The following is a 21,787-nucleotide window of genomic DNA, read 5'->3' on the forward strand; positions in this document are numbered from 1 at the left end:
AGACTTTTTACACAGGCAGAACTCACAGCCATTGTAAGACAATAAACAGCCATAAAATATCCATTAACGGAGTATGAATTCTTAATCCTTGGATCAAAATAACCAACAGTTTTAATAACAGATCATAAACCTATAACTTTTCTCTTTACACAAAAATGTAATTCAAACTTAAGAGTACACCAACTGAACTGATAACACGAAAAACAACAGTAGAAATACCACAAAATATTTAAAAAACCTCTCGCAAAAGACGAAACATCACGACGATTAGAATGTAGATACGCGGTAAAAACTGACTCTGATAATAAGCAAAAAAATACTTTAGAAAATTTTCCCTCATATCTCCGCTATCAAAACAACCACTGTGAAGTAGATTTATTAGGAAAAAAAATATTTAAGCCAAAATTATATTCATCATGGATAAAAAATAGCATACAGCGGAAAACACCTAAACAAAAACCACAACGCAACAAATCATTCCCACTAATAGAAAAAAAATCTCATAGAAACCATAAAATTGCCAGGTCCTCCCGAATTAGATCAAAAATAAACAACCAATAGAATATTTAATTTACAAGACCCCTTAGATAATAAACCTCTTTCAAAAAATGAAAATCATTTTTTTTCTTCCAAATACAGAAACAATGACGCTTCACTAATTACAAAAACCAAAATCTTGACCCTGTCATCCGACAACTTAAATCTCGGCACAAATATAAAAGGAAACCTCCTAAAGCCGATATCACAATATTCGGAAATAAAATATTACCCCGATATTTTCGAAAATTTGACAAAACAACGATTAATGAAAACACTGACCTCTTGAATAATACTCTAAAGACACAAAAATACCTTGTCTCCGACTGAGCTCAATTCTTATTGCACTTCATGTCTCACATTCCTTACATACAAAAGGACATGCAGGATCAGAAAAAAAAACATTCAAAATTCACTCAGCATTTTTTTTCCATATGTAGCGAAATCGAGAAAAGTACTTTGCAATGATTGAATGACATGGCAATTAAACAAATCAATCCCACACCAAACACAACTAGCACAAAAACAGGATTTTAAAGGTCAAAGTCTATTTTTCAATCAGAGAAATTCAGTTGACACCAAAGGCCCTATATCACCCTCCTCGAAAAGAAATTCGTATACAATCGTAAAAGTTGATGTTATTAGTAGCACATTATGTAGCACTTAATCATGTACCTCATTATATTACTTATTATGTTTATACAAAACTTTATGAACATTGAATAGTAACAATTGGACTACCAGAAATCCTTGTCACAAACAATAGCACAGAAATCATAAATAACGAAATCATTACATTATACCACCTTTATAATATCAAACATAAACCCCGGACATCCCATGCCCCATGGACAAATGGATTAGTTGAAGGCATGAACCGTTCGCTACAAGAAAACATTTGATGTACAATAAATGGAAACAATAAAAAATACACCGAATGGTCAACAGATGCAAAAAAACGCTTCCCATTAGCCTATAACTCTGAAACCACAACAACATTTGGATTCTCGTCATTCGAAATGGTTTTTTATCGAAAACAACGTAGGCCAATAATGTTCACAGCAAACTCAAAAAGCGCACAAGGTTGTTGTGAACCCACTAAAGACTCAATGTTATAATTTAGCACCTTACACACATGACGAAGATCATTTTCACCATCCACAAATTTTAAAATTAGCCCCGGAACACATGCAGCTTGGATTTCAAACAGAGATAAAAACAATGAAATTTATCAAAAAATGCTAAGAAGCTGTTGCAAAGACAAAACATTCAAACTAAAATAAATTTACGTCTTACACCAGAATCGAACCATAAAAATTGGAATATTTGTTTTAACCCCAAATTTTATTATTCAAAAACGAATCTCCTAAAAGTTACAACCTACCCGGAAAGAACCATTTCAATTAATCGAACAACCTATAGACGCACATATAAACCTATCGATCAAAACAAAAAGACCTAGTACAACATCGAAATAACCTTATACCATACTATCCGAAAGATAATTAACAAAATTATACTACTTCACAGGACTGAAACTTATTGAAAAAAAACACAGAAAAAAAACGTACATCAAAAATCACAAAGCTTCAGTCATTTACCACCATCGCCGGACATAATTCAAAGAGAAATACCAGAAAAACCTGAAAAGCAAATAGTTCAAGAACAAAGATTAAAGCGTAAGCTCCAAGAGAAAAATCACAACAACGCCAACCATCTCGCCTTAGAAATCAGCTAAGAAAATAATCCAAAACTTTTATCCTACAATCTGAAAAACTAAAGAAAGTAGAATTTCAGAAACCCTCTGATTAATTAAAAAAAACATTAATAACTTTTTTAGAAAAAACTTAGAGTAGTTTTCAAATACAAACATTCATTTTCTCTCTCGAAATAACTAGTTCGAAATCAGCCACTCAAAGTGGTTTGATATCATCTCATTAATCTTTAAACACCACTAATATTAGCAGATATATCTCCAACTTGAAATAGATCTATAACTATCACTCAAAGAACTCCAGGTCAAAATTATGCACTAACTTTGTATTTGACAATTTAAAAAATTATCATATAAAAGTTGCAACCCTCATCTATCCTTCAAAACAAAAATCAACAACATTGTCTCAATTTATACCCCTAAAAAACATATCAAAAAAGCCTTAAGACAAAATTCAACATGATCACTTAGCCCAAGGCCGTCCTACCTCCCAAAAACCCCTGATCATCCCATAAATAAAAACAAGATTAAGGAAATTAGCAACCCAAACACCCATGCTTCCTTTCACCAAAACTCTTAATATCCAACCCTCTTGCCAAAAATCATCAAACAATTCGACCAATCTTGATTTCACCTCCAAAAAAAATTAAAAAATAGTTCGACGAAGCAAATCAATTTTCAAATGCTTCATTCAAATTCATTTCAACAAAAAAATATTCATTTCAACTCTTCTCTCAATTTTTTAACATTTTTTCAACATTGTATTTTTTCTTCGCCGATTTGTAGAACTTGTAATCCTCTTTCTTCTAATTTTTTGCAGCCGATTTATAATTTTCTTTTCCCCTATACAAACCTCACTCTCCAAAACCTTTGAACACCTAATCAGGTACGAAACTTAACAATTTTCTAAATGATACAAAGCCTACTAAGTATTACAGATATTTTTATTATTTTGTAATTTTCCTCATATTTCTTGTTTCTCTAATTTTACCAGCATTCAAATGCAACAAAGTCAATCGTCAATTTGCATTGGCAGCTATTTTATTAATAATTTTCACAGGAGAATGTTTTAAAAACATAAACCTAAGTAAATAAAAAAAACAAATTTACTTCAAAAATTGCCAGCCCAAATCCTATGAAGAAATCCCCGCCAACCACTTCATCCCATGATCCCCCGACAACACTAACATCTAGCCAAACAAATCAACCCCAACCGACAACACGTATTTCATTGTAGAAAATCCTTAAACATTTAAAGAAAGACAAGCACCATTATCCGAACCATTAACACATTAACACAGCCATTCGTCAAGCACCCCTAAGTGAACCACAATACGAACCAACATAAACATCTACCCATCACTCCAACAGGACCTTAACAGAACTAGACACTTAAGCCAAAACCAAAACTTGACAACTACAATAGAAAAACAAATTATTCACCCCCGACGGACCCGTAATCTAACAACACCGAGAGTTCATTTTAATATGCCCTCATCACCATCGTCGACTCACCTAGACTTTTCTAGTAATACCCTACTAAACACCACCACCATCACTCTAAACTACTTCCGAACAAAAAACCCCAAACATTCCATCAGATTATTTGGCATCAACGCCAACCTCTGAACAAATCCGTGAAAATTCCTTTAATCCCCCCACTTCATCACAAACAGATATCGTGACCTAAAAGGAACAAGTACATCTTTACGATTACATTGGAACTCCTTTGTAGCACCCTCTTTTGACTTCAATATCGACACGATATTCATAAGGATATTCAAGAACATACAAATCCTTTCACAACATTACTTAACCCTTAACTTCGAAATAACAAAAAGTTAAATAATTTGGTTATCAGTCATTTTCACTATCACCACCAAATATAACAGCTCAATCTTAATCTTTACACCTCCCTTTATCACAACAGAACGTATATACAAATACGACGGATATATAAAAAAGACTATCGGTTAGATCACATTCTATAATCCCTTTTCAGGATTATCATACACATGTATCTTCTAATAGTTTTTTTTCAAAAAAAAATCTTTTCCCTTCTAGTTTATCTAGAATCTGTACCCCATCGCCGAACAGTCCCACAAGACCTCATAGTCACACATTACGATTGTAAAGATAATCAACAAAAAACATTACAAAATATGCAATTAATCAAGGAACACATGGCGAATCTGATTCAAAGATATTGAATCAACAACGATAGTACCAACACTCTACTCCAAATCCCGAGCTACCATGTTCAGATGATATAAACTTAGAGCCAATCTCAGAAATGAAAGTATATTTTTTACAAGTTTCAATAAGCAAAAAAAAAACAGACTCGATCATGAATCCTTCACCAAAGTAATATCGAAAGACTTAAACATCTTAACACTGAAGATTATAAAAACAAACTACAACGTTTAAAAAAGTCAAAAACAAAAAAAAATCGAAAATAAGTAAATTTTCATGTTTTTCCAGACTCTATAACCAAGCACAACACCAAAGACATACAAAATTAGACAATAAATTCCCATATCATGGCGCACACGGACGTTTAACCCATGACCTACACGATAGAAAACCACATATCGGAATCAAAAAACCATCAAATCGTAAAGCCGACACCAAAAACATAGGCTACCACGAAATAAGTTTTTTCGATTGGAAAATTCAAATAGAAAAGAGTGCAATTAACAAGAGATCTAAAAGATTACACTATATTGTCTCAAGGAATCCACTTGTCTTGTAAAAAGGATCAAGGATATTGCGATCCCACTACACGAACACATGAAACCATAGTTTGATTCGCCGAAGACACTTGCACCACATTTCAAACTGCTAAAATTCAAGCAAGGATGATAAAATTTCACAAGAAATATTTCATCGAATCTATACCTTTTGAAACAATCAAACCTGACCGAATCAAATCAAATCCAAACAAATATAAAAACAACGAAGGTATAGAAAAAAAATTAACACATTTTCAAGTTTACCGTTGAATACAAAAAAGGCATCGACATAAAAACAGGCAAATTAATAATGCTTCTTTCAAATTCAGTTCTATCAAATTGCTTCTTTCAAATTCAGTTCAACAAAAAATATTCATTTCAACTCTTCTCTCAATTTTTTAACATTTTCCAACATTGTATTTTTTCATCGCCGATTTGTAGAACTTGTAATCCTCTTTCTTCTAATTTTTTGCGGCCGATTTATAAATTTCTATTCCCCTATACAAACCTCACTCTCCAAAACCTTTGAACACCTAATCAGGTACGAAACTTAACAATTTTCTAAATGATACAAAGCCTACTAAGTATAACAGATATTTTTTATTATTTTTGTAACTTTCCTCACTTTTCTTGTTTCTCTAATTTTACCAACTTTCAAATGCAACAAAGTCAATAGTCAATTTGCATTAGCAGCTATTTTATTAATCATTTTCACAGGAGAATGTTTTAAAAACATAAACCTAAGTAAATAAAAAAAACAAATTTACTTCAAAATTGCTAACCCAAATCCTATTAAGAAATCCCCGCCAACCTTTTCACCCCATGATCCCCCGACAACACTAACATCTAGCCAAACAAATCAACCCCAACAATCAACACGTATTTCATTGTAGAAAATCCTTAAACATTTAAAGAAAGACAAGCACCATTATCCGAACCATTAACACATTAACACAGCCATTCGTCAAGCACCCCTAAGTGAACCACAATACGAACCAACATAAAACATCTACCCATCACTCCAACAGGACCTTAACAGAACTAGACACTTAAGCCAAAACCAAAACGTGACAACTACAATAGAAACACAAATTATTCACCCCCGACGGACCCGTAATCTATTAACACCGAGAGTTCATTTTAATATGCCCTCATCACCATCGTCGACTCACCTAGACTTTTCTAGTAAAACCCTACTAAACACCACCACCATCACTCCAAACTACTTCCGAACAAAAAACCCCAAACATTCCATCAGATTATTTAGCATCAACGCCAACCTCTGAACAAATCCGTGAAAATTCCTTTAATCCCCCCACTTCATCACAAACAGATATCGTGACCTAAAAGGAACAAGTACAGCTTTACGATTACATTTGAACTCCTTTCTAGCACCCTCTTTTGACTTCAATATCGACACGATATTCATAAGGATATTCAAGAACATAAAAATCCTTTCACAACATTACTTAACCCTTAACTTCGAAATAACAATAAAGTTAAATAATTTGATTAATCATCCATTTTCACTATCACCACCAAATATAACAGCTCAATCTAAATCTTCAAACCTCCCTTTATCACAACAGAACGTATATACAAATACGACAGATATATAAAAAAGACTATCGGTTATATCACATTCTATAATCCCTTTTTAGGATTATCAAACACATGTATCTTCAAATAGTTTTTTCAAAAAAAAATCCTTTACCTTCTAGTTTATCTAGAATCTGTACCTCATCGCCGAACAGTCCCACAAGACCTCATTGTCACACATTACGATTGTAAAGATAATCAACAAAAAACATTACATAAATATGCAATTAATCAAGTAACACATGGCGAATCTGAACCAAAGGTATTGAATCAACAACGATAGTACCAACACTCTACTCCAAATCCCGAGCTACCATGTTCAGAGGATATCAAATTAGAGCCACATTCTCAGAGAAGAAAGTATATTGTTCACAAGTTTCAATTAGCAAAAAAAAACAGACTCGATCATGAATCCTTCACCAAAGTAATATCGAAAGACTTAAACATCTTAACCCTGAAGATTATAAAAACGAACTACAACGTTTAAAAAAAGTCAAAAACAAAAAAAATCGAAAATAAGTAAATTTTCAAGTTTTTCCAGACTCTGTAACCAAGCACAACTTGAACAACACCAAAGACATATAAAATTAGACAATAAAATCCCATATCATGGCGCACACGGACGTTTAACCTATGACCTACACGATAAAAAATGAGTACCACATATCGGAATAAAAAAAACCATCAAATCGTGAAGCCGACACCAAAAACATAGGCTACCACGAAATAAATTTTTTCGATTGGAAAATTCAAATAGAAAAGAGTGCAATTAACAAGAGATCTTAAAGATGACACTATATTGTATCAAGGAATCCACTTGTCTTGTAAAAAGGATCAAGGATATTGCGATCCCACTACACGAACACATGAAACCATAGTTTGATTCCCCGAAAACACTTGGACCACATTTCAAATTGCTAAAACTCACGCAAGGATGATAAAATTTCACAAGAAATATTTTATCGAATCTATACCTTTTGAAAAAATCAAACCTGATCGAATCAAATCAAATCCAAACATATATAAAAACAACGAAGGTATAGAAAATAAATTAACACATTTTCAAGTTTACCCTTGAATACAAAAAAGGCATCGACATAAAAACAGGCAAATTAATACACGATATGACGCAACCATATCAAAACAAAGGCGAAAAACCCATGTACCAGGAAATTTTTACAACAACACCGGTAACACTGGCGGAAAAATCATCCAGAAAACGAAGATAAAACAAGATTACAAGAACTTTCACAAATAAAAAACACTTACTTTGGCGCATTTCACTACGATATTCATCTTGATATGAAACTCGACTACACAATCAGGAGAACTTTTTAAGAAATGTCACTCTCCGAAATAGAAACACTTCATCATTTATGTGAACTAGAAAGAACACCAACAGTACAATCACTCGCTTAAGCAGTACTTAAAATACCCTATGCAGGGTACCTATTGTCAGGCAACCGCTCCATTTTCATTGAGTATGAAGAAAACATTCTATGGTTTTACACATGAACGAAAAAAGTTTCACCGCTTTACGTTTTTGAAGATAGATTTTACCAACGTATACCTAGATTTTATTTTTAAAAAGTACATTTCGTAGAGACACTATCACGAGGAACCTATTTTTGGGATAGAGCGGTCCCGTGTGGATCTGAAAAACGCAACAATGTAGTACAGCTAAATCCAAACGAAGACAAATACTACCTTCTCACCCCATACCCCACAATAATGTCACCTTTGAAGAAATTTAGACCCGAGAGCATACAGGCAATTGCTCGTAACCAAAACATAGACCTACAATCAAGTATTTACTCTATACCGACATTCAACGTCCCATCAAAACAACAGTTCCAAGAACTTCTCACAAAATAGATACAATACAAAGACAATCAACCGATCAGAACTTACAAATACTAGCTAAAACAGCAGGCTTCTCAGATATCTACAGACAAGACTATAGTGGATACTTCAAAAATACCGTCCACAGGATATCTCACAAAACCTAATTTTAGTTTTGTAAACATCAAAAACGAACTCTTCGCTTTTCGATTATGGCCATACTGTATATTAGAACGATTTACTATATTATACGCAATGTTTAATTTCATAGGATTGCTCTTTTCACCATTAAAAGGAAACTATAATACATGCGCTAAACATACACATGTCACTAGACAAGCAAGCGTAGCACTCAACTTATTTGCAGTATTTTTTGGAATATTTTCCACCTCCATTAATAAAAATCTCCTTGACGCCCTGATTAGTGAAAATAAGATAAAAACTATCTACAAGACCGAACACGTACGACACCCATATCATGATACAAATACAACACTTACAGCACCATCAGATTTACACAGTCTACATAATAACCATCCCATCTTTGGTTCTACCAAGTTAAAGAAACACTCTTAACCACTGAACATACATCTCAACCTAGTAATCTCCATCGAAGTCCAGTATCAACCGAATACCGACGACACATATGATACAATTGCAGAATAACCACATAAAAAAATCAAATCGCCCATGTCACACCTCCCTCGTATCAATCTCAGATGTCACTTCTTCTCCCCTACCCAGTTTTTCTTCTAACTCACCACGCATGGACTCATACGACTCAAACCAAACAATTTTTAACACCATTTCTAACTTAAATAATTCTGATACAGAATCCCCTGATGAATTCCTTGACTCCGAACCAAGCCCTACCAGTATTCGCAACCACCTTTCCAAACCATAAACTTCCCCTTTCCTGATTAAACTCTTTCCTCTCCCTCTTCACCCACTGACGCAACCCCTATCCTTTACCCTCTATCGAGTAACGAACCCGACATACCCAGACCTATCACAGACAATCAATTTGAGCATGAATTAGATACCTTTAAAATCAACAACAACAAATTCATGACAAAAAAACGCATTAACAATTCACCAATTAACGAAAGAAAGAAAATCTTGAATAAAGAGATCCACTGCTCACACGAAATAATGTTAAAAACGAAACTAACCCACCTATACACATAAAAAATTAAATTCACAATTCACCGTCCCGTAACCCGCATCATCGATTTATGATCATTAACTCAAAATACACATCACCATATTTCTTAAGCTTCACAAATTGCATTAAATCCCAACTTGCACGGCATCATCCGTAATAATGACCCCGTCCGACAGATGTATACATTTTGCCCATTGACTAAAACCTTCCCACTAGATGACGCCTGCCCCATCATACTTCCCCACGACTATATACAGCCCGTTGAAATAGCCCCACTCGGAAACATCCGTAACATCAAAATTTATCACAAACTTTATAACCTAATCCGAAGCACAAATCACCAACTGTTTTCAAAAATCCCGAAAAAGTAAAAAAACATCAGAGCGCTTGGACTCTTTGGCCACTTTTTTGCACTAAAAACGTAATCCGCATGCTTGGCAAGCTTTTAGTAACATCTGACACTATAAAAACTTACTTCCCCATCGATTTTTCCCTGAAAACGAACCCTCGTAGGTATAATTTATTATTATTACTAACACAAATACAGAAGACACTCACCACTCTTACACTTGTTTTTGAATTTTCCTTTTTAGATTTCACCAGTCACCCATCTACAAAACAAAACAAAAAAAAATCACAAACTCTCTCTTCAAATTTTCAAACTTTAATCTAACAATGAAACTGAATTATTCAAGTGAAGTGAAGTTAATAACAGATGCAATAAATTAAAAATTTTTAAGTAAAATTTGAAAATACGAAGTAGTAAATTACTAATGCAAACAAATTGAAAGATAAGTAACCTTTTTAGGTGTGCTTCTTGTGTAAACTTCGAATATTTCTCATTTACTTGACCACATTTCACGCACTCTATCCACCACAAAAATCAAGTAACTCGCCTACGTAGAATTGTTTAATGAATGAACTTCAAGTTTCAACACTAACTGAGACTCTGATTTGTTTTCACGCATTTGAGACTTTCCCTTAACCGGTTAAAGGGAATTATAGGTAAGCTTAAACTAACCAACGCAGCTTACTAACACCACAAAACCAACCGCATATATGAGAAAATCCCACGGTACTCAGACCAGATTAAACCCAGATTAAAATTGGATAAATTAATCTTTTGAAACCCACTTTCAACTTTGAAACCACTTAAAACACCAAATAATCAAAAGAAAACCCCAAAACAAAATCTGTTTTTGATAAAAGGACACAACCAAAGACAAACAAAAAGAGAGAAAAACTCCTGATAAAAAACAAAAAATTGAATAGAAAAAGAGACTCTGCTCAGAGAGACGGAAAAACTTTACTACCTCAACTGGCCTCACCACCAAGTAGGACGCCCTGAGCATGCTATATAGCCGGCCTAACCCACCACGTTACATCACGCTTACGACACGCACTCCTAAAGGGTGAGCGACTCTTTAAAATTACCTAAACCAAATTTAAAAAAACTCTTCTGCGAAAACAACTAACAACTATCACAACTAAAACTGATCTCAATAACAAGAAGTAGATATAATATGCAAGGTAAAAAGAATTCTTAGAGCAAAAGGAACGAGCAGAAAAGGGAGATAAAAACTCGACGACATTCTGACTTTAGAATGGCAATTCTATTGGTTTGTTGCCGTAGTCACAATCCTCATAAGATTAAAGTATGGACCAACATCGAAGCAAAGGTGCCCATTGAAGAAGAAAAATGGCCAACTCGATGTGGACTTCACATACAGACCCTAGTCACTTGGCGCTTCACACATAGAAGTCAAACTCCGCCTTGCACATAGTCTCGATCTTGCTTAACGAAATCTACACATCATTGCATTAATCTGAAACGATCAATCAAAACAATCTAAGATAAACGAGACCCACTTCCGGAACACGAACAATTGCCCTCCTTCTCTCGAGACCCACTTCCGGAACAACGAAGACAACTACATCTCTCCTTCCTCCACGCAGCCACTGCTTCAAAATGACACTACTCCAAGACTCAAGAAATCTCTCAATCCATCCTTCACTACAATAAACAATTTGAAAACTAAAACTCTCTAAACCCCTGATGGAAGGAAACAGTTTAAAACTAGTCTTTATGACCAATTATATTAATGATAAAACTACCTCTATAAAATATTTCTTACTAACCAATCATGATCCATAACTAACACTTACAATTTTTTGTACCGCTGAAGCTATTTATAGTTTCAGCAACAGAACAATTTAAAAATAACTTCGAAGAAAGTTGTTCTCCTTCAGAACAGTTCCAGAAATCTAACTCCAGTATACACTAGATCTATTGAGACTAGGAGATATAAGAAAAAGATTAAGATCGGTATTAGACTAAGAAGTTGCACGAATCTATCCGGCCGAAAATAAGATAGCGTGACAAACAGACGGCGTACTTTATCTGAAACTAATCTATGAGTGAGTCACCTTGGTTTTAAACTCAAAAGTTCCAGAAAAATTAAATCTCCAAAAACATGTATAAGGGAAAATATTTTTGCTTGATAGCCAAGAAATGTAATTTTTATTTATAAAACCCAAAATCTTTGCTTAAAAACAAATTTTAAACAAATTACTCGAATTTGTGGAGATTTAATTTTTCTGAAACTTTGTTAGGCTGTGTAAGAGGCTTCTTGTGATATATATTCCTCATCAATTAACAAGGTAGTTTCAACGTAATTTTTGATTAATTGAAAAAGCCAAAATGACCCAATTTTGGGGTAAAATTTTGGTTGAGAATTTCGGAGAAAGCATTGCACCAGATTAATTCTCATGAAAATCAAGGCAACTTTTGTTCTCTTTATTTTTTGTCTAATCTTTTAACCCAATTTGGGGAAAACGCGTTTGAAAAAGTTTTGTTCGTTTTGTCCGGATAATTTAAATCAGCGCTATTTAATGAATTTCAATTGAACTCGAAAAGTGCCTAGCTACGTAAGTGCATTCATAGATGCGTCAAAATGTATGTATGCGTAATCAGTAAGACCTATATAAGAGTCTTCACTACGTTCATTACTCTTAATAATTAGTCTAATTGCTTCCGCTTCTACAGGCGAACGTTAATTAGCGAACACTTTTCTCACGTTGTTGTGATAGTTCTGAACCTTTCTTGTCCAGCTGTGTCCCAGATGTTCAATTTGATATCCTGGATCTGCTGAGAATCAACAACAGCAGTGTTTACCTCAGACTGTCGGTCACGTTTTACCAATTTTGTCTTGAAATCCACGCCAATTGTGGTGATGAATGTTCCTTTGAAAAGACAATCAAATTGATGATATACACATCACTTGCGATACAACAATTAAAAAAGGCAATAGAATGTGAAATTAGCATCGAAAGAAAACTTAACAAGCGGTAACAAAGTCGAAAAAAATTTAGCAGAAATCATATAAGACGAAACAAAGTCAACGAGATCTTAAGCTAACAAGTCCCCCTCGCCATCAACACACAAACAAACAAAACACTTTAATTGCTCGTCAAATGACCCAATATGAGGTCACTGAGCTGATATAAAAAAAAGCCGAAACCAATTAAAACGAAAAAAAAGGAGATTAAAACAAGCCAAAAATAAGTTCAAATAATTTTGAGAATATAAAAAAAATATTAAGTCTCACTCAACCTCAAATCACACAGGTACGCAAAATTTCTTTTAGCTGGTCGAGAGACCCAATATGAGGCCATCAAGCCTATATAATAATAGACCGAAACCAATTTTCGGATAACTGAATTTTCAATAATTACTGCAAGTTGTTGTTGCTGTGGTGGATTTACAGCAATGCTGACAAAGAGTGCGGTCTGTATTTAGACAACGGCGTATTCATGCTAGTAAGTAGGCAGACAAAAACTATATTAGCCAATAAGAATTGAGATGAGAAAGCAAATTTACGAAATAAACAATTATTAATAATTGTAATAATTGTCCTGGCCACTACGTTAAACTGCATCCCTGCCCTACCTTGTTAATGGGCAAACTTCAAAGGGCTGTCGGGTCTTTACACCTGGGCAGATGGGGCCCTCAAACCCGGGAGGGTATCCAATCTAGGAGCAGGAAAACGCTGTCGGGCGGCCATATCCACTTTGGAAATGGCTGGGGTCGGCGCCCCAACAGAAAATCCAGGTTTCCCCAGCGCCTAAAGCTTAGGTTGTAGGTCAGGCAGAGCAGCCGCTCCGTTCAAGAATCCGCTTCAATCACGGCAGTAATGAGCAAGTACAGTGTAAGTAATAGTTCTGAACCTTTCTTGTCCAGCTGTGTCCCAGATGTTCAATTTGATGTCCTGGATCTGCTGAGAATCAACAACAGCAGTATTTACCTCAGACTGTCGGTCACTTTTTACCAATTTTGTCTTGAAATCCACGCCAATTGTGGTGATGAATGTTCCCTTGAAAAGACAATCAAATTGATGATATACACAGCAGTTACAAAGAGCAGAAGTCAGAAGTAAATCAAAACACTATGAGCAACTACTATGTAAGTAGCGCATATCAAGAAAAACAATTCTACGATAAAGCAACTAGGTCGACAAAACATAAGCCGAAACGGAAATACAGACCGCGCAGTATGAGGCCTACCAAAAAACCACAACTAGAGACCTGAAACTTGGAGGTGGAATGAGGAATGAACAAAATGGCCAAGTTGTGCAGACAAGCGCGCACGATCGGCGTTTTCCTGCTCCTAGATGGGATACCCTCCCGGGTTTGAGGGCCCCATCTGCCCAAGGGGTAATAACTTGACAGCCCTTTGAAGTTTGCCCATAAGCGGAATCCAGATAACGTCTCGGGCTTGGCTTCTTCCTGGGTGTGAGAAGCAGGGTCCGGCCATTGTGGCAAATCGTACTAGACCCCGGTCTAGATCAAATTCAGAGTTGCCACTTGGAACGTGGGTACCCTGGAAACTATGGCAGCTAACCAGGTCCGTACCCTGAAAACTAAGAGCGACAAGTACCGCTTCTACTACTGTTCGAACGAATCAGGTCTTGGCGGAACAGGTATGCTCCATGCTGAAAGCTAGGCGGACAAAGTTATTGAAGTGCAGCGCATCTCGGACAGAATCATCATAAATAAATTGATGATTGGAAATAGAGTTCTCACCTTTATCTCAGTTTATGCTCAACAACGTAGCTTGTCCGCCGATACCAAGGTGCTTCTCTTTGATCAACTGCAAAAAGCTGTTACCAAGATTCCAGGTTCTGAGATACTAATCCCGGTTGACGACAGAAATGGGCACGTTGGTTACCAAGAGGGACAGAAATGGGCTTCCGTTGGTTACCAAGAGGGACATGGTTGACACGGTTACCGTTCGCGTAATACAGAAGGCGAACGTCTCCTGGAATTTGCTTTTGCCAACGGCCTTCGAGTCGACAACACCTGGTTCAAGGTGAGACACTCCCACCTCATCCCATACAGATCGGGTGGCCACGCTACGCAGCTGGATTATATACTCTATGGTTAGTCCTTTAGCAGTGCCGTTTCTGATTTAGAACTTATTCCAAATGAGGAATGCGTCCGACAACATCACCTTGTCGTGGGCGAAGAAGTGCAAGTTCATACCTCGCATGCGCACATGGAAGCTTAGAGACGCGTCATAGCCAACCAATTCTAGGAGACCCTTCAGAAACACAGGATGTCAACTGCTCAGTCTATTTATGATAATGCATTTAAGTATGTCTGGTGCCGCCTGCGTTTCTGACTCTGAAGGCTGCCACTGTAGTATAAGGCCTATCAAAAAACCACAACTAGAGACCTGAAACTTGGTGGGAATTAACAAAATGAACACGTTGTGCAAGAGAAGCGCGCACGTTTCAAAACTTTGATTCCTTCATGAAGGTAGGCAAGACGACTGAAGCGCCAAAGGCTCGAGAGTCTAATCTGAAAGCAAAACGCAAGTCAAAACATAATGTTTGCCTTGTTAAGTCTGCTGCTGAGAAGGAAGAATTCGCCACCGTTTCTCTAAAGGGTGATGGTGTCTTCCGGGTCGCTTAGCAGATAGATCGCGCTAATCTGGACATCTCGTGCTAGAGTTGTGTGCAGAAGGATGCCTGTGCGCTCGCTATTCTTGACAACGATAATTGAAGGCGTGGGTTCAACACTATTCCGGACCTCTCAATGTAGAATTTGATTGGCCAAGTGAGACGCTCCCGAAGACTGCGGCGATCGCTGGACAGCCACCTGAAGTTTCTAGAGAAATAATATGCATGACCCTCAGCAAAATTAAGAGTGGCAAAGCCGCTGGGCCATCTGCCATTGTTGCTGAGATGCTGAAACCAACTGTAGATCTTGGCGTCGAACTGATGAGACAACTTACTGAAGCTGTTTTCAAAAATGGTGTTATTCCCAGACTCGGACGAAAGCTACATTCTGAATTTCCGCAAAGGCAAAGGAGAGGTCCTAAATCATGGCAACTATCGAGGACTGAAACTCACAGATCAAGTCATGAAGCTGGTAGAACGAGTGCTGATCCCATCATTCGTAGGATGGTGCATATAGACCAGATGCAGTTTGGCTTTGTACCTGGCAGATGTACCACTGACGCCATATTCACCGTTCGACAGCTTCAAGAAAAACACATTCCTGCCAACAGGCGTCTCTACTGTGCTTTCGTGGATCTCGGGAACGCTTTTGACCGTGTACCCAGGCAGGTACTGTGATGCGCTTTTCGAAGTCTCGGTGCTATAGAATGGGCAGTGCGGGTCGTCCGGGGTATGTACTGTGAATCCGGAGTCGGGTTCGAGTAAACGGGCAGTACAGCGAAAAATTAAAAGTGAGTGTCAGTGTACATCAGAGCTCTGTTCTAAGTCCACTTCTCTTCATCCTAGTCTTAGAGGCCCTCTCACAGCGATTCAATTAACGTGAAGATGTGTCTTGGGAGATCTCAATGGGATGACTTAGTTATAATGGCAGATACGCTTCAGCAATGCATCGCTAGACTCAGGACGGTCAGGGTCTGCGAGTCAACATGAAAAAGACAAGTTCCTGATCTCAGGATCGGCCTTGATCCCCTCAAGCACTTTGGGAAGTACCATTGTGCTGTCTGCCATAAAGGTTTTGAAAGCAACTCCATTGCTTGCTGTCAGAGCAAGTTGTGGGTTAACAAGAAATGCTGATAAATATCAGGCTGGCTGCCCCAGATGCACTGGATTGTCGCGGCCTATCGATGGTCGCCCTTCGAACATGATTGATGTAGACGGCACTACGCTTGATGTTGAGTCAAGTTTCTTTTACCTGGGTGAAATGCTCAGCGCGAGTGGGGGCTGTGATAGTGCAATTGATGCCAGATGTAGCTCAGCCTGGTGCAGAATCAGAATAATACTCACTATGCTAACTTCACAACACATTTCACTCAGAATACGCGGGAAAAAAGTATTTTTCTAGTGTACGATCAACGATGCTGCACGGAAGTGAAACTTGGGGTCCCAACTTATCAGATCTGTAAGGACTCCAACGAAATGACCTCGCGATGCTCCCAGGTGCACTTTCTGATAAACTCGACTTGTGTGACATTATCAACGTCCTTCGGAGCAGACGCCTCAGATGGTTGTTGTTGTTGGATGTTGATTGCCTGTAATTTCCCCCCATGGTCGGCTACTCCGTGGGTGAGTTGTTGACGGGTGAAGTATCGCCCGACAGTGTGGCCTAGGCTAAACACACTGTCGGGCTCCTCTCCCCCCCCCCCCCCCCCAGGTTTGAATTTTGCGATCTGTGAAAATCCACAGGTCCGCGCTTCTCCCCCCGAGCAGGGACCAAACCATCGCTCAACTCAGATGGTTCGGTCAAGTTGAGCGCGCTCCCTCCGCTTCATGCATCAAAATAGCCAGTGAGATAAAGATCTCATCCATCAAAAGAAGTGGGAGACCAAGAAAACTTGGTTAGATTGTGTGGAAAATGATATCAAGGAACGTTACCTCATCCACTCTGCCCCGCAAGACCGTATTTAATGTAGAGTTGCAGTTCGACAACGCATGGTGCTGCCAACCACATGTGACGGGACAGGGACAGCGCCCTAATCAAAAATCGGATATGATATGATTTTTTGTATCGATTCTGATTGGTTAACGATGCATTTTCTGCTTAACGACGAGTATGAATACGCGGTTGTCTAAATACTGCTACGCAACCGCTTAACGGTTGATTTGATCAGTGTCATTCGTAATTCATTAAAATTAGGTCCAGTTATTCCGACAGTTTTAACAATCACAGAACAATATCCATGTAAAAAAGTTTCACTCAGAAAAATTTCCCTTAAAAAATTTCCACATCATTTTTATTATTCTACTTTCAGTCCTCAATTTTGTCTTATGTTTATAAAAAAAAGTTCCAAACGATGTAAGATTCGAGATGTTCTAAACACAAATTCGTGTCGCACTTTTTCGGTTCGCATTTCTGACCGTTTGAAACCTTCATTCGTCCGATTTTCAAGATTTTGTTGAGCTGGCAACGGAATATAGCCGTCATGTTCCTTTCAATCCATTTGAAAGAAAAATTGATTTACGTTCAAAAAAAGTGATTTTCTTGTGAAAAAAGCTGTGGTTCTCTGAAATAACTAGATGAACAGCCGCGCTTTTTTGGTCAAAAGGAAATTCGGTACTAGTTTACTTGTTTGGTCACTCAAAAAGGCTATGGTCCCTAATAAAAACTGAGGTACAGTATGTGGCTAATAAAGGGTGCGAATCCGGTTACCAACTCCAAGGCGTATGTTGAATTCCCAAACTGACTCTTCTTTTTATAAAATAGGCGGGATCAATCATGTAACCTAGTTTTGTCACGGTACCAAACACGTAAACTAGTACCGGAAATTCGGCCACTGCTCAGCTGTGACTTTGAAGTTCAGTTTGCGTTTGTAATCAACTTCTGCTATGGTTGAGCGATTCTTCTACTTCAAAATATTTTTGAATGAAGCACGGGAAAATATGTCCCCGGAGCTGCTTGAAAAACTTGCCTTCCTATAATTCAAGTAACAAAAGTCTGAATTCCGGTTTTGGAAGTTGCATATTTTTGCGTTTTTTTTGCCGCAAATAGTTTTTTCCGGGTTTATCTGCACGGAAAACGTGAAACTTTTTCGCGATTCTCTACCGTCCCTGATGATGAAAAGTTATTGAAATTTTTTTAGCCAGTACGACTAAAATCATATTTTCAGTCCCTGAAATCTACTAGAAAACAAAACAAATAAACTTCGAGCAGTACTTACTAATGATGAATATTATCAGTACTCACTCTGAAATGGCTCGCCGACATAGACGTTAATGATATTACTTTTCCCGACTCCTACGAAAAAATGAGTAATATCATTTCATTAATCTCCTCCAGTAATACGGATTATTTAAAAAAATGAAGACTGACCACTATCACCAATAACTAGCAATTTGAAGTTCAATGGCTTTTTATCAAGATCAGCTTTGGTAATTTTTGGGGCCATTGCTTGTGCCGATCATTAGACTCCAAAAACCTGGAAATAAATCAATTACATAAAAAATTTAAAAAATTAAGCAGGCGGTTTTGCCCACTTTTAGTGCACCTTCATTTTTAATTTAAAAAATTATCATGATAACCGAAGTTACTACACAAGACCTTGTAACATTCGCCAGAAAATATACAGTGACGGAAAGACAAAAATGCCGGCTCTTTTCCAGTCCCCCCCCATTAAATTTGAAAAGTCTATTAAACGTTGTCGTTGTCATAATGCAATGAAATTTGGCTAGGTGACAAATCGACAATTCTGAACAGATTTGTTCATCACACTTTACAGAGTAACATCACGAATTCAGCTGTAATAACCCGTAAAAAAAACATAAAACTCGGTATTTTAAAAGGGGGTAAACTGTAAAAGAGCCAAAATTCCCTATTGACGACTAGTCAGAAGGTCAAAAATATCAAAGTAACCGAGGTTACAGTTAGAAGTCCCTTCAACACACATTCCACTCAAAATCCTAGGAATTATCTAGCTATGGAAGAGCAAAACATAACGTGGATAGTGAGAGGGATTTTAAAATGTTATTACAAACTTTTTCGCACATTTTTGCATCATCAGTATTGAAAGTATAAAAAATCATATAAAATGATCATCGATCATGAAAATATCTTAAAACAAGGGCGCTATACAAAAGAAAAATTCAACCAATCAGATGTTTACAAATTTGAAATTTGCACCAAAATTACATCATTGGGGGGGGGGGGAGAGAAATGAGCGATCAGTCAAGGTGTTTGCCATTCCTACGGATTGGCACAGTCGAATCCTCCGACGAGAACGAAACCAGGCATTAGCGATATTAGCTACAAAATTATTACGAAAAGGAGGGTAGGAATATTCCAGAATTGTGACATTCGACCAGAATGGACAAAAATGCAAATGCAGCAGTTTCGAGTTTTTAACAGCGAACCTTCCGAATTGGCTGTTTTGAAGGAATAAGAGCGTTATTCGAACGATTAGCCAAATCGTGAAGGCTGAAGGATTCGGAAAATCCTAAATTTTAAAAATTCAAAAAGATGACGAAATAATTCTGAGAAACGTCAGGGACGGCCATTTTGGAGAAAAACTTGAAGAAGAACACAACAACGATAGTTGCGACAACGACAACAACGCAAAAAAATGAGAATCGGAATCAAAGAAAAAGTAGAAGGAGCAGAGACCGCTCCGAGTTGCAACTATTGTGCCGCTACAATAGTTGCAAGGCCAATGCGAGCAACGGCGAAGGGTGGAAGTCAGCTTTCCGGAAGGAGAATAAGAGTCTTATTTCCCCGGATTCAAGAATCCGGAGGGTCTCGCGATTTGGACTGAAACTATTTTATATAAACTTTTAGCTTCCCTACTTTGCCCTGAGTTGAATTTAATTAACATCTGAATTCATTTTTCAAGGATGAGAAGCTAGGAGTTGGGGGGAAGGGTTGATCCATCTTCGATGGAGATGATGATTTTTATCTACTGAACAAAAATAATAGTAATATAATAAGTAGAAGTAGCACTGATTTTAGGAGTGAGCCAAAATTCCCTATTGACGACTAGTCAGAAGGTCAAAAATATCAAAGTAACCGAGGTTACAGTTAGAAGTCCCTTCAACACACATTCCACTCAAAATCCTAGGAATTATCTAGCTATGGAAGAGCAAAACATAACGTGGATAGAGAGAGGGATTTTAAAATGTTATTACAAACTTTTTCGCACATTTTTGCATCATCAGTATTGAAAGTATAAAAAATCATATAAAATGATCATCGATCATGAAAATATCTTGAAACAAGGGCGCTATACAAAAGAAAAATTCAACCAATCAGATGTTTACAAATTTGAAATTTGCACCAAAATTACATCATTGGGGGGGGGGGGAGAGAAATGAGCGATCAGTCAAGGTGTTTGCCATTCCTACGGATTGGCACAGTCGAATCCTCCGACGAGAACGAAACCAGGCATTAGCGATATTAGCTACAAAATTATTACGAAAAGGAGGGTAGGAATATTCCAGAATTGTGACATTCGACCAGAATGGACAAAAATGCAAATGCAGCAGTTTCGAGTTTTTAACAGCGAACCTTCCGAATTGGCTGTTTTGAAGGAATAAGAGCGTTATTCGAACGATTAGCCAAATCGTGAAGGCTGAAGGATTCGGAAAATCCTAAATTTTAAAAATTCAAAAAGATGACGAAATAATTCTGAGAAACGTCAGGGACGGCCATTTTGGAGAAAAACTTGAAGAAGAACACAACAACGATAGTTGCGACAACGACAACAACGCAAAAAAATGAGAATCGGAATCAAAGAAAAAGTAGAAGGAGCAGAGACCGCTCCGAGTTGCAACTATTGTGCCGCTACAATAGTTGCAAGGCCAATGCGAGCAACGGTGAAGGGTGGAAGTCAGCTTTCCGGAAGGAGAATAAGAGTCTTATTTCCCCGGATTCAAGAATCCGGAGGGTCTCGCGATTTGGACTGAAACTATTTTATATAAACTTTTAGCTTCCCTACTTTGCCCTGAGTTGAATTAAATAACATCTGAATTCATTTTTCAAGGATGAGAAGCTAGGAGTTGGGGGGAAGGGTTGATCCATCTTCGATGGAGATGATGATTTTTATCTACTGAACAAAAACAATAGTAATATAATAAGTAGAAGTAGCACTGATTTTAGGAGTGACCTCGTGGTCTGGAGATACTGAGACCCAGCCATGAGCTCACTATTTCTGCAAGTAATTAAGTTAGTTTGAGCGTTCTGGACGAAGCCGGA

At 37.3% G+C, this 21,787-nt stretch overlaps 1 protein-coding gene across 1 annotated transcript in view; it reads right to left on the bottom strand.

The window, feature by feature from the left end:
- LOC134851735 (ras-related protein Rab-35-like) overlaps positions 1 to 19,227 on the bottom strand; it is a 52,763-nt gene extending 33,536 nt beyond the window's left edge. Inside the window, exons 1-3 of the mRNA XM_063867953.1 lie at positions 18,917 to 19,227; positions 18,791 to 18,841; positions 12,667 to 12,832 (exon numbers count right to left, since the gene is read on the bottom strand). Of these exons, the coding sequence (XP_063724023.1) occupies positions 12,667 to 12,832; positions 18,791 to 18,841; positions 18,917 to 18,992 (293 nt within the window). The 5' untranslated portion in view covers positions 18,993 to 19,227. The remainder of the gene's footprint in view (positions 1 to 12,666; positions 12,833 to 18,790; positions 18,842 to 18,916) is intronic.
- Positions 19,228 to 21,787: the final 2,560 nt, after the last annotated feature.

Source organism: Symsagittifera roscoffensis, chromosome 7 (assembly GCF_963678635.1).
Source record: "Symsagittifera roscoffensis chromosome 7, txSymRosc1.1, whole genome shotgun sequence".
NCBI lineage: Eukaryota > Metazoa > Xenacoelomorpha > Acoela > Convolutidae > Symsagittifera > Symsagittifera roscoffensis.